Source organism: Callionymus lyra, chromosome 3 (genome assembly GCF_982586985.1).
Source record: "Callionymus lyra chromosome 3, fCalLyr1.hap1.1, whole genome shotgun sequence".
Taxonomy (NCBI): Eukaryota; Metazoa; Chordata; class Actinopteri; order Syngnathiformes; family Callionymidae; genus Callionymus; species Callionymus lyra.
The window spans coordinates 2,202,488-2,219,737 of record NC_141820.1 but is presented as its reverse complement, the minus strand read 5'-3'; the positions used below and the strand labels follow the sequence as shown (position 1 = coordinate 2,219,737).

The 17,250-nt window shown below is 38.1% G+C and overlaps 1 protein-coding gene across 1 annotated transcript in view; it reads left to right on the top strand.

The window, feature by feature from the left end:
- The window catches only part of slc44a4 (solute carrier family 44 member 4), a 60,431-nt gene that overhangs the window by 11,041 nt on the left and 32,140 nt on the right, over positions 1-17,250 (top strand). The window contains exons 2-6 of the mRNA XM_087786158.1: positions 10,397-10,445; positions 11,728-11,801; positions 13,440-13,518; positions 13,580-13,679; positions 13,729-13,860. Of these exons, the coding sequence (XP_087642284.1) occupies positions 10,397-10,445; positions 11,728-11,801; positions 13,440-13,518; positions 13,580-13,679; positions 13,729-13,860 (434 nt within the window). The remainder of the gene's footprint in view (positions 1-10,396; positions 10,446-11,727; positions 11,802-13,439; positions 13,519-13,579; positions 13,680-13,728; positions 13,861-17,250) is intronic.

Here is a 17,250-nt window from a genome sequence, read left to right as displayed (position 1 = left end):
GAGTATTACGACAGTGACTAGCAGAGTAATACTATGATGATTCATGGAGTATTACGACAGTGACTAGCAGAGTAATACTATGATGATTCATGGAGTATTACGACAGTGACTAGCAGAGTAATACTATGATGATTCATGGAGTATTTCTACAGTGACTAGCAGAGTAATACTATGATGATTCATGGAGTATTTCTACAGTGACTCGCAGAGTAATACTATGATGATTCATGGAGTATTACGACAGTGACTAGCAGAGTAATACTATGATGATTCATGGAGTATTACGACAGTGACTAGCAGAGTAATACTATGATGATTCATGGAGTATTACGACAGTGACTAGCAGGGTAATACTATGGTGATTCGTGGAGTATTACTACAGTGACTCGCAGGGTAATACTATGGTGATTCGTGGAGTATTTCTACGGTGACTCGCAGGGTAATACTATGGGGATTCATGGAGTATTTCTACAGTGACTCGCAGAGTAATACTATGATGATTCATGGAGTATTACGACAGTGACTCGCAGAGTAATACTATGATGATTCATGGAGTATTACGACAGTGACTAGCAGAGTAATACTATGATGATTCATGGAGTATTACGACAGTGACTAGCAGAGTAATACTATGATGATTCATGGAGTATTACGACAGTGACTAGCAGAGTAATACTATGATGATTCATGGAGTATTACGACAGTGACTAGCAGAGTAATACTATGATGATTCGTGGAGTATTACTACAGTGACTCGCAGAGTAATACTATGATGATTCATGGAGTATTACGACAGTGACTAGCAGAGTAATACTATGATGATTCATGGAGTATTACGACAGTGACTAGCAAAGTAATACTATGATGATTCATGGAGTATTACGACAGTGACTAGCAGAGTAATACTATGATGATTCATGGAGTATTACGACAGTGACTAGCAGAGTAATACTATGATGATTCATGGAGTATTACGACAGTGACTAGCAGAGTAATACTATGATGATTCATGGAGTATTTCTACAGTGACTAGCAGAGTAATACTATGATGATTCATGGAGTATTTCTACAGTGACTCGCAGAGTAATACTATGATGATTCATGGAGTATTACGACAGTGACTAGCAGAGTAATACTATGATGATTCATGGAGTATTACGACAGTGACTAGCAGAGTAATACTATGATGATTCATGGAGTATTACGACAGTGACTAGCAGAGTAATACTATGATGATTCATGGAGTATTACGACAGTGACTCGCAGAGTAATACTATGATGATTCATGGAGTATTACGACAGTGACTAGCAGGGTAATACTATGGTGATTCGTGGAGTATTACTACAGTGACTCGCAGGGTAATACTATGGTGATTCGTGGAGTATTTCTACGGTGAATCGCAGGGTAATACTATGGGGATTCATGGAGTATTTCTACAGTGACTCGCAGGGTAATACTATGGTGATTCGTGGAGTATTACTATGAAGACTCGCAGATTACTACTATGGTGATTCATGGAGTATTTCTACAGTGACTCGCAGGGTAATACTATGGGGATTCATGGAGTATTTCTACAGTGACTCGCAGGTATTATTATTATTATTATTATAATACTATGGTGATTCGTGGAGTATTACTATGGAGACTCGCAGGGTAATACTATGGTGATTCATGGAGTATTACTACAGTGACTCGCAGGGTAATACTATGGTGATTCGTGGAGTATTACGACAGTGACTCGCAGAGTAATACTATGATGATTCATGGAGTATTACGACAGTGACTAGCAGAGTAATACTATGATGATTCGTGGAGTATTACTACAGTGACTCGCAGAGTAATACTATGATGATTCATGGAGTATTACGACAGTGACTAGCAGAGTAATACTATGATGATTCATGGAGTATTACGACAGTGACTAGCAGAGTAATACTATGATGATTCATGGAGTATTACGACAGTGACTAGCAGAGTAATACTATGATGATTCATGGAGTATTACGACAGTGACTAGCAGAGTAATACTATGATGATTCGTGGAGTATTACTACAGTGACTCGCAGAGTAATACTATGATGATTCATGGAGTATTACGACAGTGACTAGCAGAGTAATACTATGATGATTCATGGAGTATTACGACAGTGACTAGCAGAGTAATACTATGATGATTCATGGAGTATTACGACAGTGACTAGCAGAGTAATACTATGATGATTCATGGAGTATTACGACAGTGACTAGCAGAGTAATACTATGATGATTCATGGAGTATTTCTACAGTGACTAGCAGAGTAATACTATGATGATTCATGGAGTATTTCTACAGTGACTCGCAGAGTAATACTATGATGATTCATGGAGTATTACGACAGTGACTAGCAGAGTAATACTATGATGATTCATGGAGTATTACGACAGTGACTAGCAGAGTAATACTATGATGATTCATGGAGTATTACGACAGTGACTAGCAGGGTAATACTATGGTGATTCGTGGAGTATTACTACAGTGACTCGCAGGGTAATACTATGGTGATTCGTGGAGTATTTCTACGGTGACTCGCAGGGTAATACTATGGGGATTCATGGAGTATTTCTACAGTGACTCGCAGAGTAATACTATGATGATTCATGGAGTATTACGACAGTGACTCGCAGAGTAATACTATGATGATTCATGGAGTATTACGACAGTGACTAGCAGAGTAATACTATGATGATTCATGGAGTATTACGACAGTGACTAGCAGAGTAATACTATGATGATTCATGGAGTATTACGACAGTGACTAGCAGAGTAATACTATGATGATTCATGGAGTATTACGACAGTGACTAGCAGAGTAATACTATGATGATTCGTGGAGTATTACTACAGTGACTCGCAGAGTAATACTATGATGATTCATGGAGTATTACGACAGTGACTAGCAGAGTAATACTATGATGATTCATGGAGTATTACGACAGTGACTAGCAGAGTAATACTATGATGATTCATGGAGTATTACGACAGTGACTAGCAGAGTAATACTATGATGATTCATGGAGTATTACGACAGTGACTAGCAGAGTAATACTATGATGATTCATGGAGTATTACGACAGTGACTAGCAGAGTAATACTATGATGATTCATGGAGTATTTCTACAGTGACTAGCAGAGTAATACTATGATGATTCATGGAGTATTTCTACAGTGACTCGCAGAGTAATACTATGATGATTCATGGAGTATTACGACAGTGACTAGCAGAGTAATACTATGATGATTCATGGAGTATTACGACAGTGACTAGCAGAGTAATACTATGATGATTCATGGAGTATTACGACAGTGACTAGCAGAGTAATACTATGATGATTCATGGAGTATTACGACAGTGACTCGCAGAGTAATACTATGATGATTCATGGAGTATTACGACAGTGACTAGCAGGGTAATACTATGGTGATTCGTGGAGTATTACTACAGTGACTCGCAGGGTAATACTATGGTGATTCGTGGAGTATTTCTACGGTGAATCGCAGGGTAATACTATGGGGATTCATGGAGTATTTCTACAGTGACTCGCAGGGTAATACTATGGTGATTCGTGGAGTATTACTATGGAGACTCGCAGATTACTACTATGGTGATTCATGGAGTATTTCTACAGTGACTCGCAGGGTAATACTATGGGGATTCATGGAGTATTTCTACAGTGACTCGCAGGTATTATTATTATTATTATTATAATACTATGGTGATTCGTGGAGTATTACTATGGAGACTCGCAGGGTAATACTATGGTGATTCATGGAGTATTACTACAGTGACTCGCAGGGTAATACTATGGTGATTCGTGGAGTATTACTACAGTGACTCGCAGAGTATTACTATGGTGATTCGTGGAGTATTACTACGGAGACTCGCAGAGTAATACTATGGTGATTCGTGGAGTATTACTACAGTGACTCGCAGGGTAATACTATGGTGATTCATGGAGTATTTCTACAGTGACTCGCAGGGTAATACTATGGGGATTCATGGAGTATTTCTACAGTGACTCGCAGGGTAATACTATGGTGATTCATGGAGTATTACTACAGAGACTCGCAGAGTATTACTATGGTGATTCGTGGAGTATTACTACAGAGACTCGCAGAGTAATACTATGGTGATTCATGGAGTATTTCTACAGTGACTCGCAGGGTAATACTATGGTGATTCATGGAGTATTACTACAGAGACTCGCAGAGTATTACTATGGTGATTCGTGGAGTATTACTATGGAGACTCGCAGGGTAATACTGTGGTGATTCATGGAGTATTTCTACAGTGACTCGCAGAGTAATACTGTGGTGATTCATGGAGTATTACTACAGAGACTCGCAGAGTATTACTATGGTGATTCGTGGAGTATTACTACAGAGACTCGCAGAGTAATACTATGGTGATTCATGGAGTAGTTCTACAGTGACTCGCAGAGTATTACTATGGTGATTCGTGGAGTATTACTACGGAGACTCGCAGAGTAATACTATGGTGATTCATGGAGTATTTCTACAGTGACTCGCAGGGTAATACTATGGTGATTCATGGAGTATTTCTACAGTGACTCGCAGGGTAATACTATGGTGATTCGTGGAGTATTACTATGGAGACTCGCAGATTACTACTATGGTGATTCATGGAGTATTTCTACAGTGACTCGCAGGGTAATACTATGGGGATTCATGGAGTATTCCTACAGTGACTCGCAGGGTAATACTATGGTGATTCGTGGAGTATTACTACGGAGACTCGCAGAGTAATACTATGGTGATTCATGGAGTATTTCTACAGTGACTCGCAGGGTAATACTATGGTGATTCATGGAGTATTTCTACAGTGACTCGCAGGGTAATACTATGGGGATTCATGGAGTATTCCTACAGTGACTCGCAGGGTAATACTATGGTGATTCGTGGAGTATTACTACGGAGACTCGCAGAGTAATACTATGGTGATTCATGGAGTATTTCTACAGTGACTCGCAGGGTAATACTATGGTGATTCGTGGAGTATTACTACGGAGACTCGCAGAGTAATACTATGGTGATTCATGGAGTATTTCTACAGTGACTTGCAGGGTAATACTATGGTGATTCATGGAGTATTTCTACAGTGACTCGCAGGGTAATACTATGGTGATTCGTGGAGTATTACTATGGAGACTCGCAGAGTAATACTATGGTGATTCATGGAGTATTTCTACAGTGACTTGCAGAGTAATACTATGGTGTTTCGTGGAGTATTACTACGGAGACTCGCAGAGTAATACCATGGTGATTCGTGGAATATTACTATGGTAACTCACTGAGTATTGCTATGGTGATTCATGGACTACAATCAAAAGTAATCCTACAGTATCTCGTGTTGGGTTCATAGTTTACCAACGTTTTGACAGATGTTTCACGTGTTAAACATTAATCAACTCATTAAGTTGATTCGAGGTAAAAAAGTGTTGATTCGTCTCCTCGTGTGTTTAAAGTTCAAACTTTATAACAAACGTAACTAAACCTCCGTCCTTCACCTTCACAGACTCTCTTGTAATTTGACTCTCGGGTCCATCGACTGGTTTCTGTTGACAAAATAAAAAGAAGAAGTTTTTTCTCACCATCATGACACGAGCAGGAAGTGAACGAATGTCTTCAGACTCTCAGGAAACAACGTTAATTATTGACATGATTTAGTGACGATCGTTGAGACGAACACAATAATATTATATCATCCTTTTATTTTCACATCAAATCATATTATTTATGTCAACAGATCATTTTACATTCAAGTCAAGAGTAATTTCTACAGTGACTCGCAGGGTAATACTGTGGTGATTCATGGAGTATTTCTACAGAGACTCGCAGAGTAATACTATGATGATTCATGGAGTATTACTACAGTGACTCGCAGGGTAATACTGTGGTGATTCATGGAGTATTTCTACAGAGACTCGCAGAGTAATACTATGATGATTCATGGAGTATTACTACAGTGACTCGCAGGGTAATACTGTGGTGATTCATGGAGTATTTCTACAGAGACTCGCAGAGTAATACTATGATGATTCATGGAGTATTACTACAGTGACTCGCAGGGTAATACTGTGGTGATTCATGGAGTATTTCTACAGAGACTCGCAGAGTAATACTATGATGATTCATGGAGTATTACTACAGTGACTCGCAGGGTAATACTGTGGTGATTCATGGAGTATTTCTACAGAGACTCGCAGAGTAATACTATGATGATTCATGGAGTATTTCTACAGTGACTCGCAGGGTAATACTGTGGTGATTCATGGAGTATTTCTACAGAGACTCGCAGAGTAATACTATGATGATTCATGGAGTATTACTACAGTGACTCGCAGGGTAATACTGTGGTGATTCATGGAGTATTTCTACAGTGACTCGCAGAGTAATACTGTGGTGATTCATGGAGTATTTCTACAGAGACTCGCAGAGTAATACTATGATGATTCATGGAGTATTTCTACAGTGACTCGCAGAGTAATACTGTGGTGATTCATGGAGTATTTCTACAGAGACTCGCAGAGTAATACTATGATGATTCATGGAGTATTTCTACAGTGACTCACAGAGTAATACTGTTGTGATTCATGGAGTATTTCTACAGAGACTCGCAGAGTAATACTATGATGATTCATGGAGTATTTCTACAGAGACTCGCAGAGTAATACTATGATGATTCATGGAGTATTTCTACAGTGACTTGCAGGGTAATACTATGGTGTTTCGTGGAGTATTACTACGGAGACTCGCAGAGTAATACCATGGTGATTCGTGGAGTATTACTATGGTAACTCACTGAGTATTGCTATGGTGATTCGTGGAGTACAATCAAAAGTAATCCTACAGTATCTCGTGTTGGGTTCATAGTTTACCAACGTTTTGACAGATGTTTCACGTGTTAAACATTAATCAACTCATTAAGTTGATTCGAGGTAAAAAGTGTTGATTCGTCTCCTCGTGTGTTTAAAGTTCAAACTTTATAACAAACGTAACTAAACCTTCACAGACTCTCTTGTAATTTGACTCTCGGGTCCATCGACTGGTTTCTGTTGACAAAATAAAAAGAAGAAGTTTTTTCTCACCATCATGACACGAGCAGGAAGTGAACGAATATCTTCAGACTCTCAGGAAACAACGTTAATTATTGACATGATTTAGTGACGATCGTTGAGACGAACACAATAATATTATATCATCCTTTTATTTTCACATCAAATCATATTATTTATGCCAACAGATCATTTTACATTCAAGTCAAGAGTACTTTTCTCAGGTTCAAGTATTCGTGTCAGTTTATAAACGTGATTAAAAATGTATCGACGTTTACAGCAGAATCTTTGGATCTTTGTATCTTATTTCCATCTTCACTCCATCAGCTGCTGTCGGCTCCAAATACACGTTTGTAAAAAGTCACTGACAAATATTTACTCGTTCTGATCGTTTACAGCAGAGATTTGAAGGTAAAAACTTCACCTAAAAACGTCTACTTGGATTCTTCTTGTCCGTCTCCTGGTTCTTTCAAACATTAACCTTCTGTCAGTCATGACGCTGACCTTGAACCCAAACTCTTCCTGGATCATAAAAGCATGTTCTGGCTGATGATCGTCACACCTCGTCGTTATATAATGTGACGAGTCAACAAATCTGTCTGTTTAAAGAGCAGATTATTCAAATGTCAGTCAAATACTCAGTGATCGATGCAGCGTCTCCTTCTCTTCTGTCACTGAAACATTAGTGCTGGACCTTCATCTCTGCAGGTCAATCAGTGAAGAACTTCTTCTGTTGTTTCTTCTCAAGTTGTTCCATCGATGTTCCTCAGGGTTCCTCACATTCATGTGAGTCAAGTTGTTCCTCAGTGTTCCTCACATTCATGTGGGTCAAGTTGTTCCTCAGTGTTCCTCACATTCATGTGGGTCAAGTTGTTCCTCAGGGTTCCTCACATTCATGTGGGTCAAGTTGTTCCTCAGTGTTCCTCACATTCATGTGAGTCAAGTTGTTCCTCAGTGTTCCTCACATTCATGTGGGTCAAGTTGTTCCTCAGGGTTCCTCACATTCATGTGAGTCAAGTTGTTCCTTAGTGTTCCTCACATTCATGTGAGTCAAGTTGTTCCTCAGGGTTCCTCACATTCATGTGGGTCAAGTTGTTCCTCAGTGTTCCTCACATTCATGTGAGTGAAGTTGTTCCTCAGTGTTCCTCACATTCATGTGGGTCAAGTTGTTCCTCAGTGTTCCTCACATTCATGTGGGTCAAGTTGTTCCTCAGGGTTCCTCACATTCATGTGGGTCAAGTTGTTCCTCAGGGTTCCTCACATTCATGTGAGTCAAGTTGTTCCTCAGTGTTCCTCACATTCATGTGGGTCAAGTTGTTCCTCAGTGTTCCTCACATTCATGTGGGTCAAGTTGTTCCTCAGGGTTCCTCACATTCATGTGGGTCAAGTTGTTCCTCAGTGTTCCTCACATTCATGTGAGTCAAGTTGTTCCTCAGGGTTCCTCACATTCATGTGAGTCAAGTTGTTCCTCAGTGTTCCTCACATTCATGTGAGTGAAGTTGTTCCTCAGTGTTACTCACATTCATGTGAGTGAAGTTGTTCCTCAGGCTTCCTCACATTCATGTGGGTCAAGTTGTTCCTCAGTGTTCCTCACATTCATGTGGGTCAAGTTGTTCCTAAGTGTTCCTCACATTCATGTCAGTGAAGTTGTTCTTCAGTGTTCCTCACATTCATGTGAGTCAAGTTGTTCCTCAGTGTTCCTCACATTCATGTGGGTCAAGTTGTTCCTCAGTGTTCCTCACATTCATGTGGGTCAAGTTGTTCCTAAGTGTTCCTCACATTCATGTCAGTGAAGTTGTTCTTCAGTGTTCCTCACATTCATGTCAGTGAAGTTGTTCTTCAGTGTTCCTCACATTCATGTGAGTCAAGTTGTTCCTAAGTGTTCCTCACATTCATGTCAGTGAAGTTGTTCTTCAGTGTTCCTCACATTCATGTGAGTGAAGTTGTTCCTCAGTGTTCCTCACATTCATGTGAGTCAAGTTGTTCTTCAGTGTTCCTCACATTCATGTGAGTCAAGTTGTTCCTCACATTCATGTGAGTCAAGTTGTTCTTCAGTGTTCCTCACATTCATGTGAGTCAAGTTGTTCTTCAGTGTTCCTCACATTCATGTGAGTCAAGTTGTTCCTCACATTCATGTGAGTCAAGTTGTTCTTCAGTGTTCCTCACATTCATGTGAGTCAAGTTGTTCCTCAGTGTTCCTCACATTCATGTGAGTCAAGTTGTTCCTCAGGGTTCCTCACATTCATGTGAGTCAAGTTGTTCCTCAGTGTTCCTCACATTCATGTGAGTGAAGTTGTTCCTCAGTGTTACTCACATTCATGTGAGTGAAGTTGTTCCTCAGGCTTCCTCACATTCATGTGGGTCAAGTTGTTCCTCAGTGTTCCTCACATTCATGTGGGTCAAGTTGTTCCTAAGTGTTCCTCACATTCATGTCAGTGAAGTTGTTCTTCAGTGTTCCTCACATTCATGTGAGTCAAGTTGTTCCTCAGTGTTCCTCACATTCATGTGAGTCAAGTTGTTCCTCAGTGTTCCTCACATTCATGTGAGTCAAGTTGTTCCTCAGTGTTCCTCACATTCATGTGGGTCAAGTTGTTCTTCAGTGTTCCTCACATTCATGTGAGTCAAGTTGTTCTTCAGTGTTCCTCACATTCATGTGAGTCAAGTTGTTCCTCACATTCATGTGAGTCAAGTTGTTCTTCAGTGTTCCTCACATTCATGTGAGTCAAGTTGTTCCTCAGTGTTCCTCACATTCATGTCAGTGAAGTTGTTCTTCAGTGTTCCTCACATTCATGTGAGTCAAGTTGTTCCTCAGTGTTCCTCACATTCATGTGAGTCAAGTTGTTCCTCAGTGTTCCTCACATTCATGTGAGTCAAGTTGTTCCTCACATTCATGTGAGTCAAGTTGTTCCTCAGTGTTCCTCACATTCATGTCAGTGAAGTTGTTCTTCAGTGTTCCTCACATTCATGTGAGTCAAGTTGTTCCTCAGTGTTCCTCACATTCATGTGAGTCAAGTTGTTCCTCAGTGTTCCTCACATTCATGTGAGTCAAGTTGTTCCTCACATTCATGTGAGTCAAGTTGTTCCTCACATTCATGTGAGTCAAGTTGTTCCTCACATTCATGTGAGTCAAGTTGTTCCTCACATTCATGTGAGTCAAGTTGTTCCTCACATTCATGTGATTCAATAGTTTGTAGCTCTTATCTCTCTAGCGTAGTATTGTTGTCTCTTATCTCGCGACACAGATCCTGCTCACACATAACTCTCTTTCCCTCTTGTCTCCAGGAGAACCTGCTCAGTTCGACCCACATTTCCGAGGACCTTTGAAGAAGAGGTGAACATCTGCACCTGAAGTCACATGACCGTTTATCAGCAGGATATGGATTTTGGGGGTTTTTGAGCATAGAATTATTTATTTTTTGAATAATTGAAAACAATAATTATTATTTGAAAATGTTGAAATAATTATAATAATTTAATAAAAACATTGAATACATAGAAATATATATTTCAATTACAATATTTCCAATAAATCAATTAAATAGTTTTAACCATCCATCCATGTGTAGAAAAAACAAATATTGAAAATATTCACATTTATATATTTTTAATTCAATAATTGTCAAAAAAATGCAACTTTTCGACACAGAAATGATTGATTTCAATTAGAAATAAATCAAAGTTTCAACATGTTAAAAGAATGTAATATTCTGAAGCCACAGATGTACTTTTATATATATTTATGTGTACATTAACACGTGTCTCGTGTCGACATGTTAAAAGAATGTAATATTCTGAAGACACAGATGTACTTTTATATATATTTATGTGTACATTAACACGTGTCTCGTGTCGACATGTTAAAAGAATGTAATATTCTGAAGCCACAGATGTACTTTTATATATATTTATGTGTAAATTAACACGTGTCTCGTGTCGACATGTTAAAAGAATGTAATATTCTGAAGACACAGATGTACTTTTATATATATTTATGTGTACATTAACACGTGTCTCGTGTCGACATGTTAAAAGAATGTAATATTCTGAAGCCACAGATGTACTTTTATATATATTTATGTGTACATTAACACGTGTCTCGTGTCGACATGTTAAAAGAATGTAATATTCTGAAGCCACAGATGTACTTTTATATATATTTATGTGTACATTAACACGTGTCTCGTGTCGACATGTTAAAAGAATGTAATATTCTGAAGCCACAGATGTACTTTTATATATATTTATGTGTAAATTAACACGTGTCTCGTGTCGACATGTTAAAAGAATGTAATATTCTGAAGACACAGATGTACTTTTATATATATTTATGTGTACATTAACACGTGTCTCGTGTCGACATGTTAAAAGAATGTAATATTCTGAAGCCACAGATGTACTTTTATATATATTTATGTGTACATTAACACGTGTCTCGTGTCGACATGTTAAAAGAATGTAATATTCTGAAGCCACAGATGTACTTTTATATATATTTATGTGTACATTAACACGTGTCTCGTGTCGACATGTTAAAAGAATGTAATATTCTGAAGACACAGATGTACTTTTATATATATTTATGTGTACATTAACACGTGTCTCGTGTCGACCAGAGGCTGCACCGACATCGTCTGCTGCCTCCTCTTCGCGCTCGTCGTCCTCGGATACGTCGCGGTAGGAATTCTAGGTGAGCCTGAAACCATGGAACGTCTTCAATCGTTTACAGCTTTTCCTGTTAACGTGTCACAACGTTTCCTCTTTGCAGAGAAACAAAGTCCAGCCTCGAGCACATTTAACACACAATAAAGATACAACCAACTCTTTACAACTACAAAACTTTGATTCTTTAAACACTGGATATATTTCTCTCTCCGGCTGGAGTTTAACGAATCAGGATCTTTGAACCGAAGCAGGAAGTAGAACGAGTCACTAGTTTGTTGGTTCACTGAACAGGATGTTTGAACGTTGGTTCCAGTCGACGAGACGCTCATTTAAACATTAAAATAATGACAAACATCTTCAAGCAGTCAGTTTAAAATAACAACCAGAGAGAAAAAATACAAATAAAACATATTTAAAAAGTAAGGATAGCAACAAAAAAATAAGTTCATGAAAAGTTAAATAAAATTATATATACATTTTTAAAATATAATCATAGTTTGTATGCGTATCATGATATAAGGATACCATATATAGTGATATATAGTGTAGTAACAAGTATATATTTGTAGTATTGTCCAGTACTTGACTCTGGTGTTGTGATAGTGTAGTAACAAGTATATATGTGTAGTATTGTCCAGTACTTGACTCTGGTGTTGTGATAGTGTAGTAACAAGTATATATGTGTAGTATTGTCCAGTACTTGACTCTGGTGTTGTGATAGTGTAGTAACAAGTATATATGTGTAGTATTGTCCAGTACTTGACTCTGGTGTTGTGATAGTGTAGTAACAAGTATATATGTGTAGTATTGTCCAGTACTTGACTCTGGTGTTGTGATAGTGTAGTAACAAGTATATATGTGTAGTATTGTCCAGTACTTGACTCTGGTGTTGTGATAGTGTAGTAACAAGTATATATGTGTAGTATTGTCCAGTACTTGACTCTGGTGTTGTGATAGTGTAGAAACAAGTATATATGTGTAGTATTGTCCAGTACTTGACTCTGGTGTTGTGATAGTGTAGTAACAAGTATATATGTGTAGTATTGTCCAGTACTTGACTCTGGTGTTGTGATAGTGTAGTAACAAGTATATATGTGTAGTATTGTCCAGTACTTGACTCTGGTGTTGTGCTAGTGTAGTAACAAGTATATATGTGTAGTATTGTCCAGTACTTGACTCTGGTGTTGTGATAGTGTAGTAACAAGTATATATGTGTAGTATTGTCCAGTACTTGACTCTGGTGTTGTAGTATTTACAGACCACATGACTCTTGACGAAGTCGTAAATTCTTTCATTTGTTTTCAAACCAAAATATATCCAAACATCAGCTTTAAAAGCTGCTGGACTCACTGTATCCTCTCGTCCTCAGTCATCATTCTTCCTCTAGCTCTAGCTGGAAGATTAATTTCAACATCAAATTTAACAAACGCTTTGAAATGTTAATTGTTAATAAAATGTTTTCTTTTTTTTAAAATCACTTTACAAAAAAGTTTAAAATAACAAACAGAGTCAACTCTACCCTTTCGTCCTCAGTCATCGCACATAACACGTAAATGAACAAACGCTGTGAATATTTTCAGTCGTACAAATACAAGTCTTACACGTGTAAGGTTGTGGTCGTCCTGAGTATGTCATGAACAGTAACAAGAACTCTTGTCCTCAGCCTGGCTCTACGGAGACCCACGACACGTTCTCTACCCCAAGAACTCCACCGGCTGGTTCTGTGGTACCGGACCCAACAAGTAACCCGGGAGAGAAACGGACCTTCGTCCTTCTTCTGACCTTCATCTTCTCGCTCCTCAGGGACAAACCCAGCATCTTGTACTTCGACATCCTCAAGTGTGCGACGTCGGTCAACATCATGGCGAGCTCGCTCAACAAGCTGCAGTGCCCGACCACACAGGTAGAGGGCGCCGCCACACACACACACACACCTGACATGTGTTCCTCAGGTGTGTGTGGAGAAATGTCCCGGCGAGTTCTGGGCGGCGGGAGTACAAGCTTACCTGCCGGGCGCCGACCCCGCCGACGTCTTCAACCAGAGCTACTGCGTCCCGTCAATCAACCTGACGGACACGAAGCTGGTGAGACCAGGATGTTGCTCTTGGCGACCTTGACGACCTTTACGGGGTCAACGGTCGTGAACCTTTTGTTTCTTGACGACAAATGAAAAACAAACATCAGTTTTAAAGAACGTTTGAGGCTCTTTATAAGAATGAAGACGACAAGACAGAATGTAAAAAACAACATTTTAAAAAGTTTAATTAGTGAAAGAAAAACACAAAGTGATTCTGCAATACTTGTTAAACTTATTCCTGTAGAAAAAAATGTAATAGATTGTTTTTAAATGAACAATTACCAAGTTAATATTTACGCTTTTGGTTCATTTGTGTTGCAAATAAACTCCCAGCCACTAGATGGCAGGAGTCATGTTCTCCACAGCTAAAAGAGTGTCTCAAAATCACATACTTGTGTACTTAAACTTAGTATTTTTAGTGCGTAAGTGCGTCTCGATTCCTAGTATGTGAAATGTAGTGCTCCATGTACACTAAAATACTTAAACACTCACAAAACTGAGTATGAATCGATGGACACTTTCTACACCAAACAGCTCCATCTTAGTGACGTTGTAAACGGAAGTTATGTCACATATATATATATATATATATGTATACTTACAGGTGTATTTTCAGCAGCAGTAGGAGGACGACACGTCTTCGCTGCTGATACCAGCTTAAATATCTCGTCAATATTTCTCATATTTCTTGAAACCAAACGTGCTGCCAGCAGGTGTCGATAGTGTTCCTACAGCTGGTTGAAATCATCCTTAAATAGTAGTAGAAGAAGAAGCTGTCGTGTCATTTCCTGTTAGTGTGTAGCAGCAGAGTTTGATTTGAGACAAACTATCTGTGGAGGATTAGTTACTAGTTAGTACGTACACTATCCTGATGATACTAACTTCTAGTATACTAAGAGAAGTATGTTTGAGACATACTATCTGTGGAGGATTAGTTACTAGTTAGTACGTACACTATCCTGATGATACTAACTTCTAGTATACTAAGAGAAGTATGTTTGAGACATACTATCTGTGGAGGATTAGTTACTAGTTAGTACGAACACTAAACTGATGCATACTAACTTCTAGTATACTAAGAGAAGTATGTGATTTGAGACATACTATCTGTGGAGGAGTAGTTACTAGTTAGTACGTACACTATCCTGATGCATACTAACTTCTAGTATACTAAGAGAAGTATGTTTGAGACATACTATATGTGGAGGATTAGTTACTAGTTAGTACGTACACTATCCTGATGATACTAACTTCTAGTATACTAAGAGAAGTATGTTTGAGACATACTATCTGTGGAGGATTAGTTACTAGTTAGTACATACACTAAACTGATGCATACTAACTTCTAGTATACTAAGAGAAGTATGTGATTTGAGACATACTATCTGTGGAGGAGTAGTTACTAGTTAGTACGTACACTATCCTGATGCATACTAACTTCTAGTATACTAAGAGAAGTATGTTTGAGACATACTATATGTGGAGGATTAGTTACTAGTTAGTACGTACACTATCCTGATGATACTAACTTCTAGTATACTAAGAGAAGTATGTTTGAGACATACTATCTGTGGAGGAGTAGTTACTAGTTAGTACGTACACTATCCTGATGATACTAACTTCTAGTATACTAAGAGAAGTATGTTTGAGACATACTATCTGTGGAGGATTAGTTACTAGTTAGTACGTACACTATCCTGATGATACTAACTTCTAGTATACTAAGAGAAGTATGTTTGAGACATACTATCTGTGGAGGATTAGTTACTAGTTAGTACATACACTAAACTGATGCATACTAACTTCTAGTATACTAAGAGAAGTATGTGATTTGAGACATACTATCTGTGGAGGAGTAGTTACTAGTTAGTACGTACACTATCCTGATGCATACTAACTTCTAGTATACTAAGAGAAGTATGTTTGAGACATACTATATGTGGAGGATTAGTTACTAGTTAGTACGTACACTATCCTGATGATACTAACTTCTAGTATACTAAGAGAAGTATGTTTGAGACATACTATCTGTGGAGGAGTAGTTACTAGTTAGTACGTACACTATCCTGATGATACTAACTTCTAGTATACTAAGAGAAGTATGTTTGAGACATACTATCTGTGGAGGATTAGTTACTAGTTAGTACGTACACTATCCTGATGATACTAACTTCTAGTATACTAAGAGAAGTATGTTTGAGACATACTATCTGTGGAGGAGTAGTTACTAGTTAGTACGTACACTATCCTGATGATACTAACTTCTAGTATACTAAGAGAAGTATGTTTGAGACATACTATCTGTGGAGGATTAGTTACTAGTTAGTACGTACACTATCCTGATGCATACTAACTTCTAGTATACTAAGAGAAGTATGTTTGAGACATACTATCTGTGGAGGATTAGTTACTAGTTAGTACGTACACTATCCTGATGATACTAACTTCTAGTATACTAAGAGAAGTATGTTTGAGACATACTATCTGTGGAGGATTAGTTACTAGTTAGTACGTACACTATCCTGATGATACTAACTTCTAGTATACTAAGAGAAGTATGTTTGAGACATACTATCTGTGGAGGAGTAGTTACTAGTTAGTACGTACACTATCCTGATGCATACTAACTTCTAGTATACTAAGAGAAGTATGTTTGAGACATACTATATGTGGAGGATTAGTTACTAGTTAGTACGTACACTATCCTGATGATACTAACTTCTAGTATACTAAGAGAAGTATGTTTGAGACATACTATCTGTGGAGGAGTAGTTACTAGTTAGTACGTACACTATCCTGATGATACTAATTTCTAGTATACTAAGAGAAGTATGTTTGAGACATACTATCTGTGGAGGATTAGTTACTAGTTAGTACGTACACTATCCTGATGCATACTAACTTCTAGTATACTAAGAGAAGTATGTTTGAGACATACTATCTGTGGAGGATTAGTTACTAGTTAGTACGTACACTATCCTGATGATACTAACTTCTAGTATACTAAGAGAAGTATGTTTGAGACATACTATCTGTGGAGGATTAGTTACTAGTTAGTACGTACACTATCCTGATGATACTAACTTCTAGTATACTAAGAGAAGTATGTTTGAGACATACTATCTGTGGAGGATTAGTTACTAGTTAGTACGTACACTATCCTGATGCATACTAACTTCTAGTATACTAAGAGAAGTATGTTTGAGACATACTATCTGTGGAGGATTAGTTACTAGTTAGTACGTACACTATCCTGATGATACTAACTTCTAGTATACTAAGAGAAGTATGTTTGAGACATACTATCTGTGGAGGATTAGTTACTAGTTAGTACGTACACTATCCTGATGATACTAACTTCTAGTATACTAAGAGAAGTATGTTTGAGACATACTAT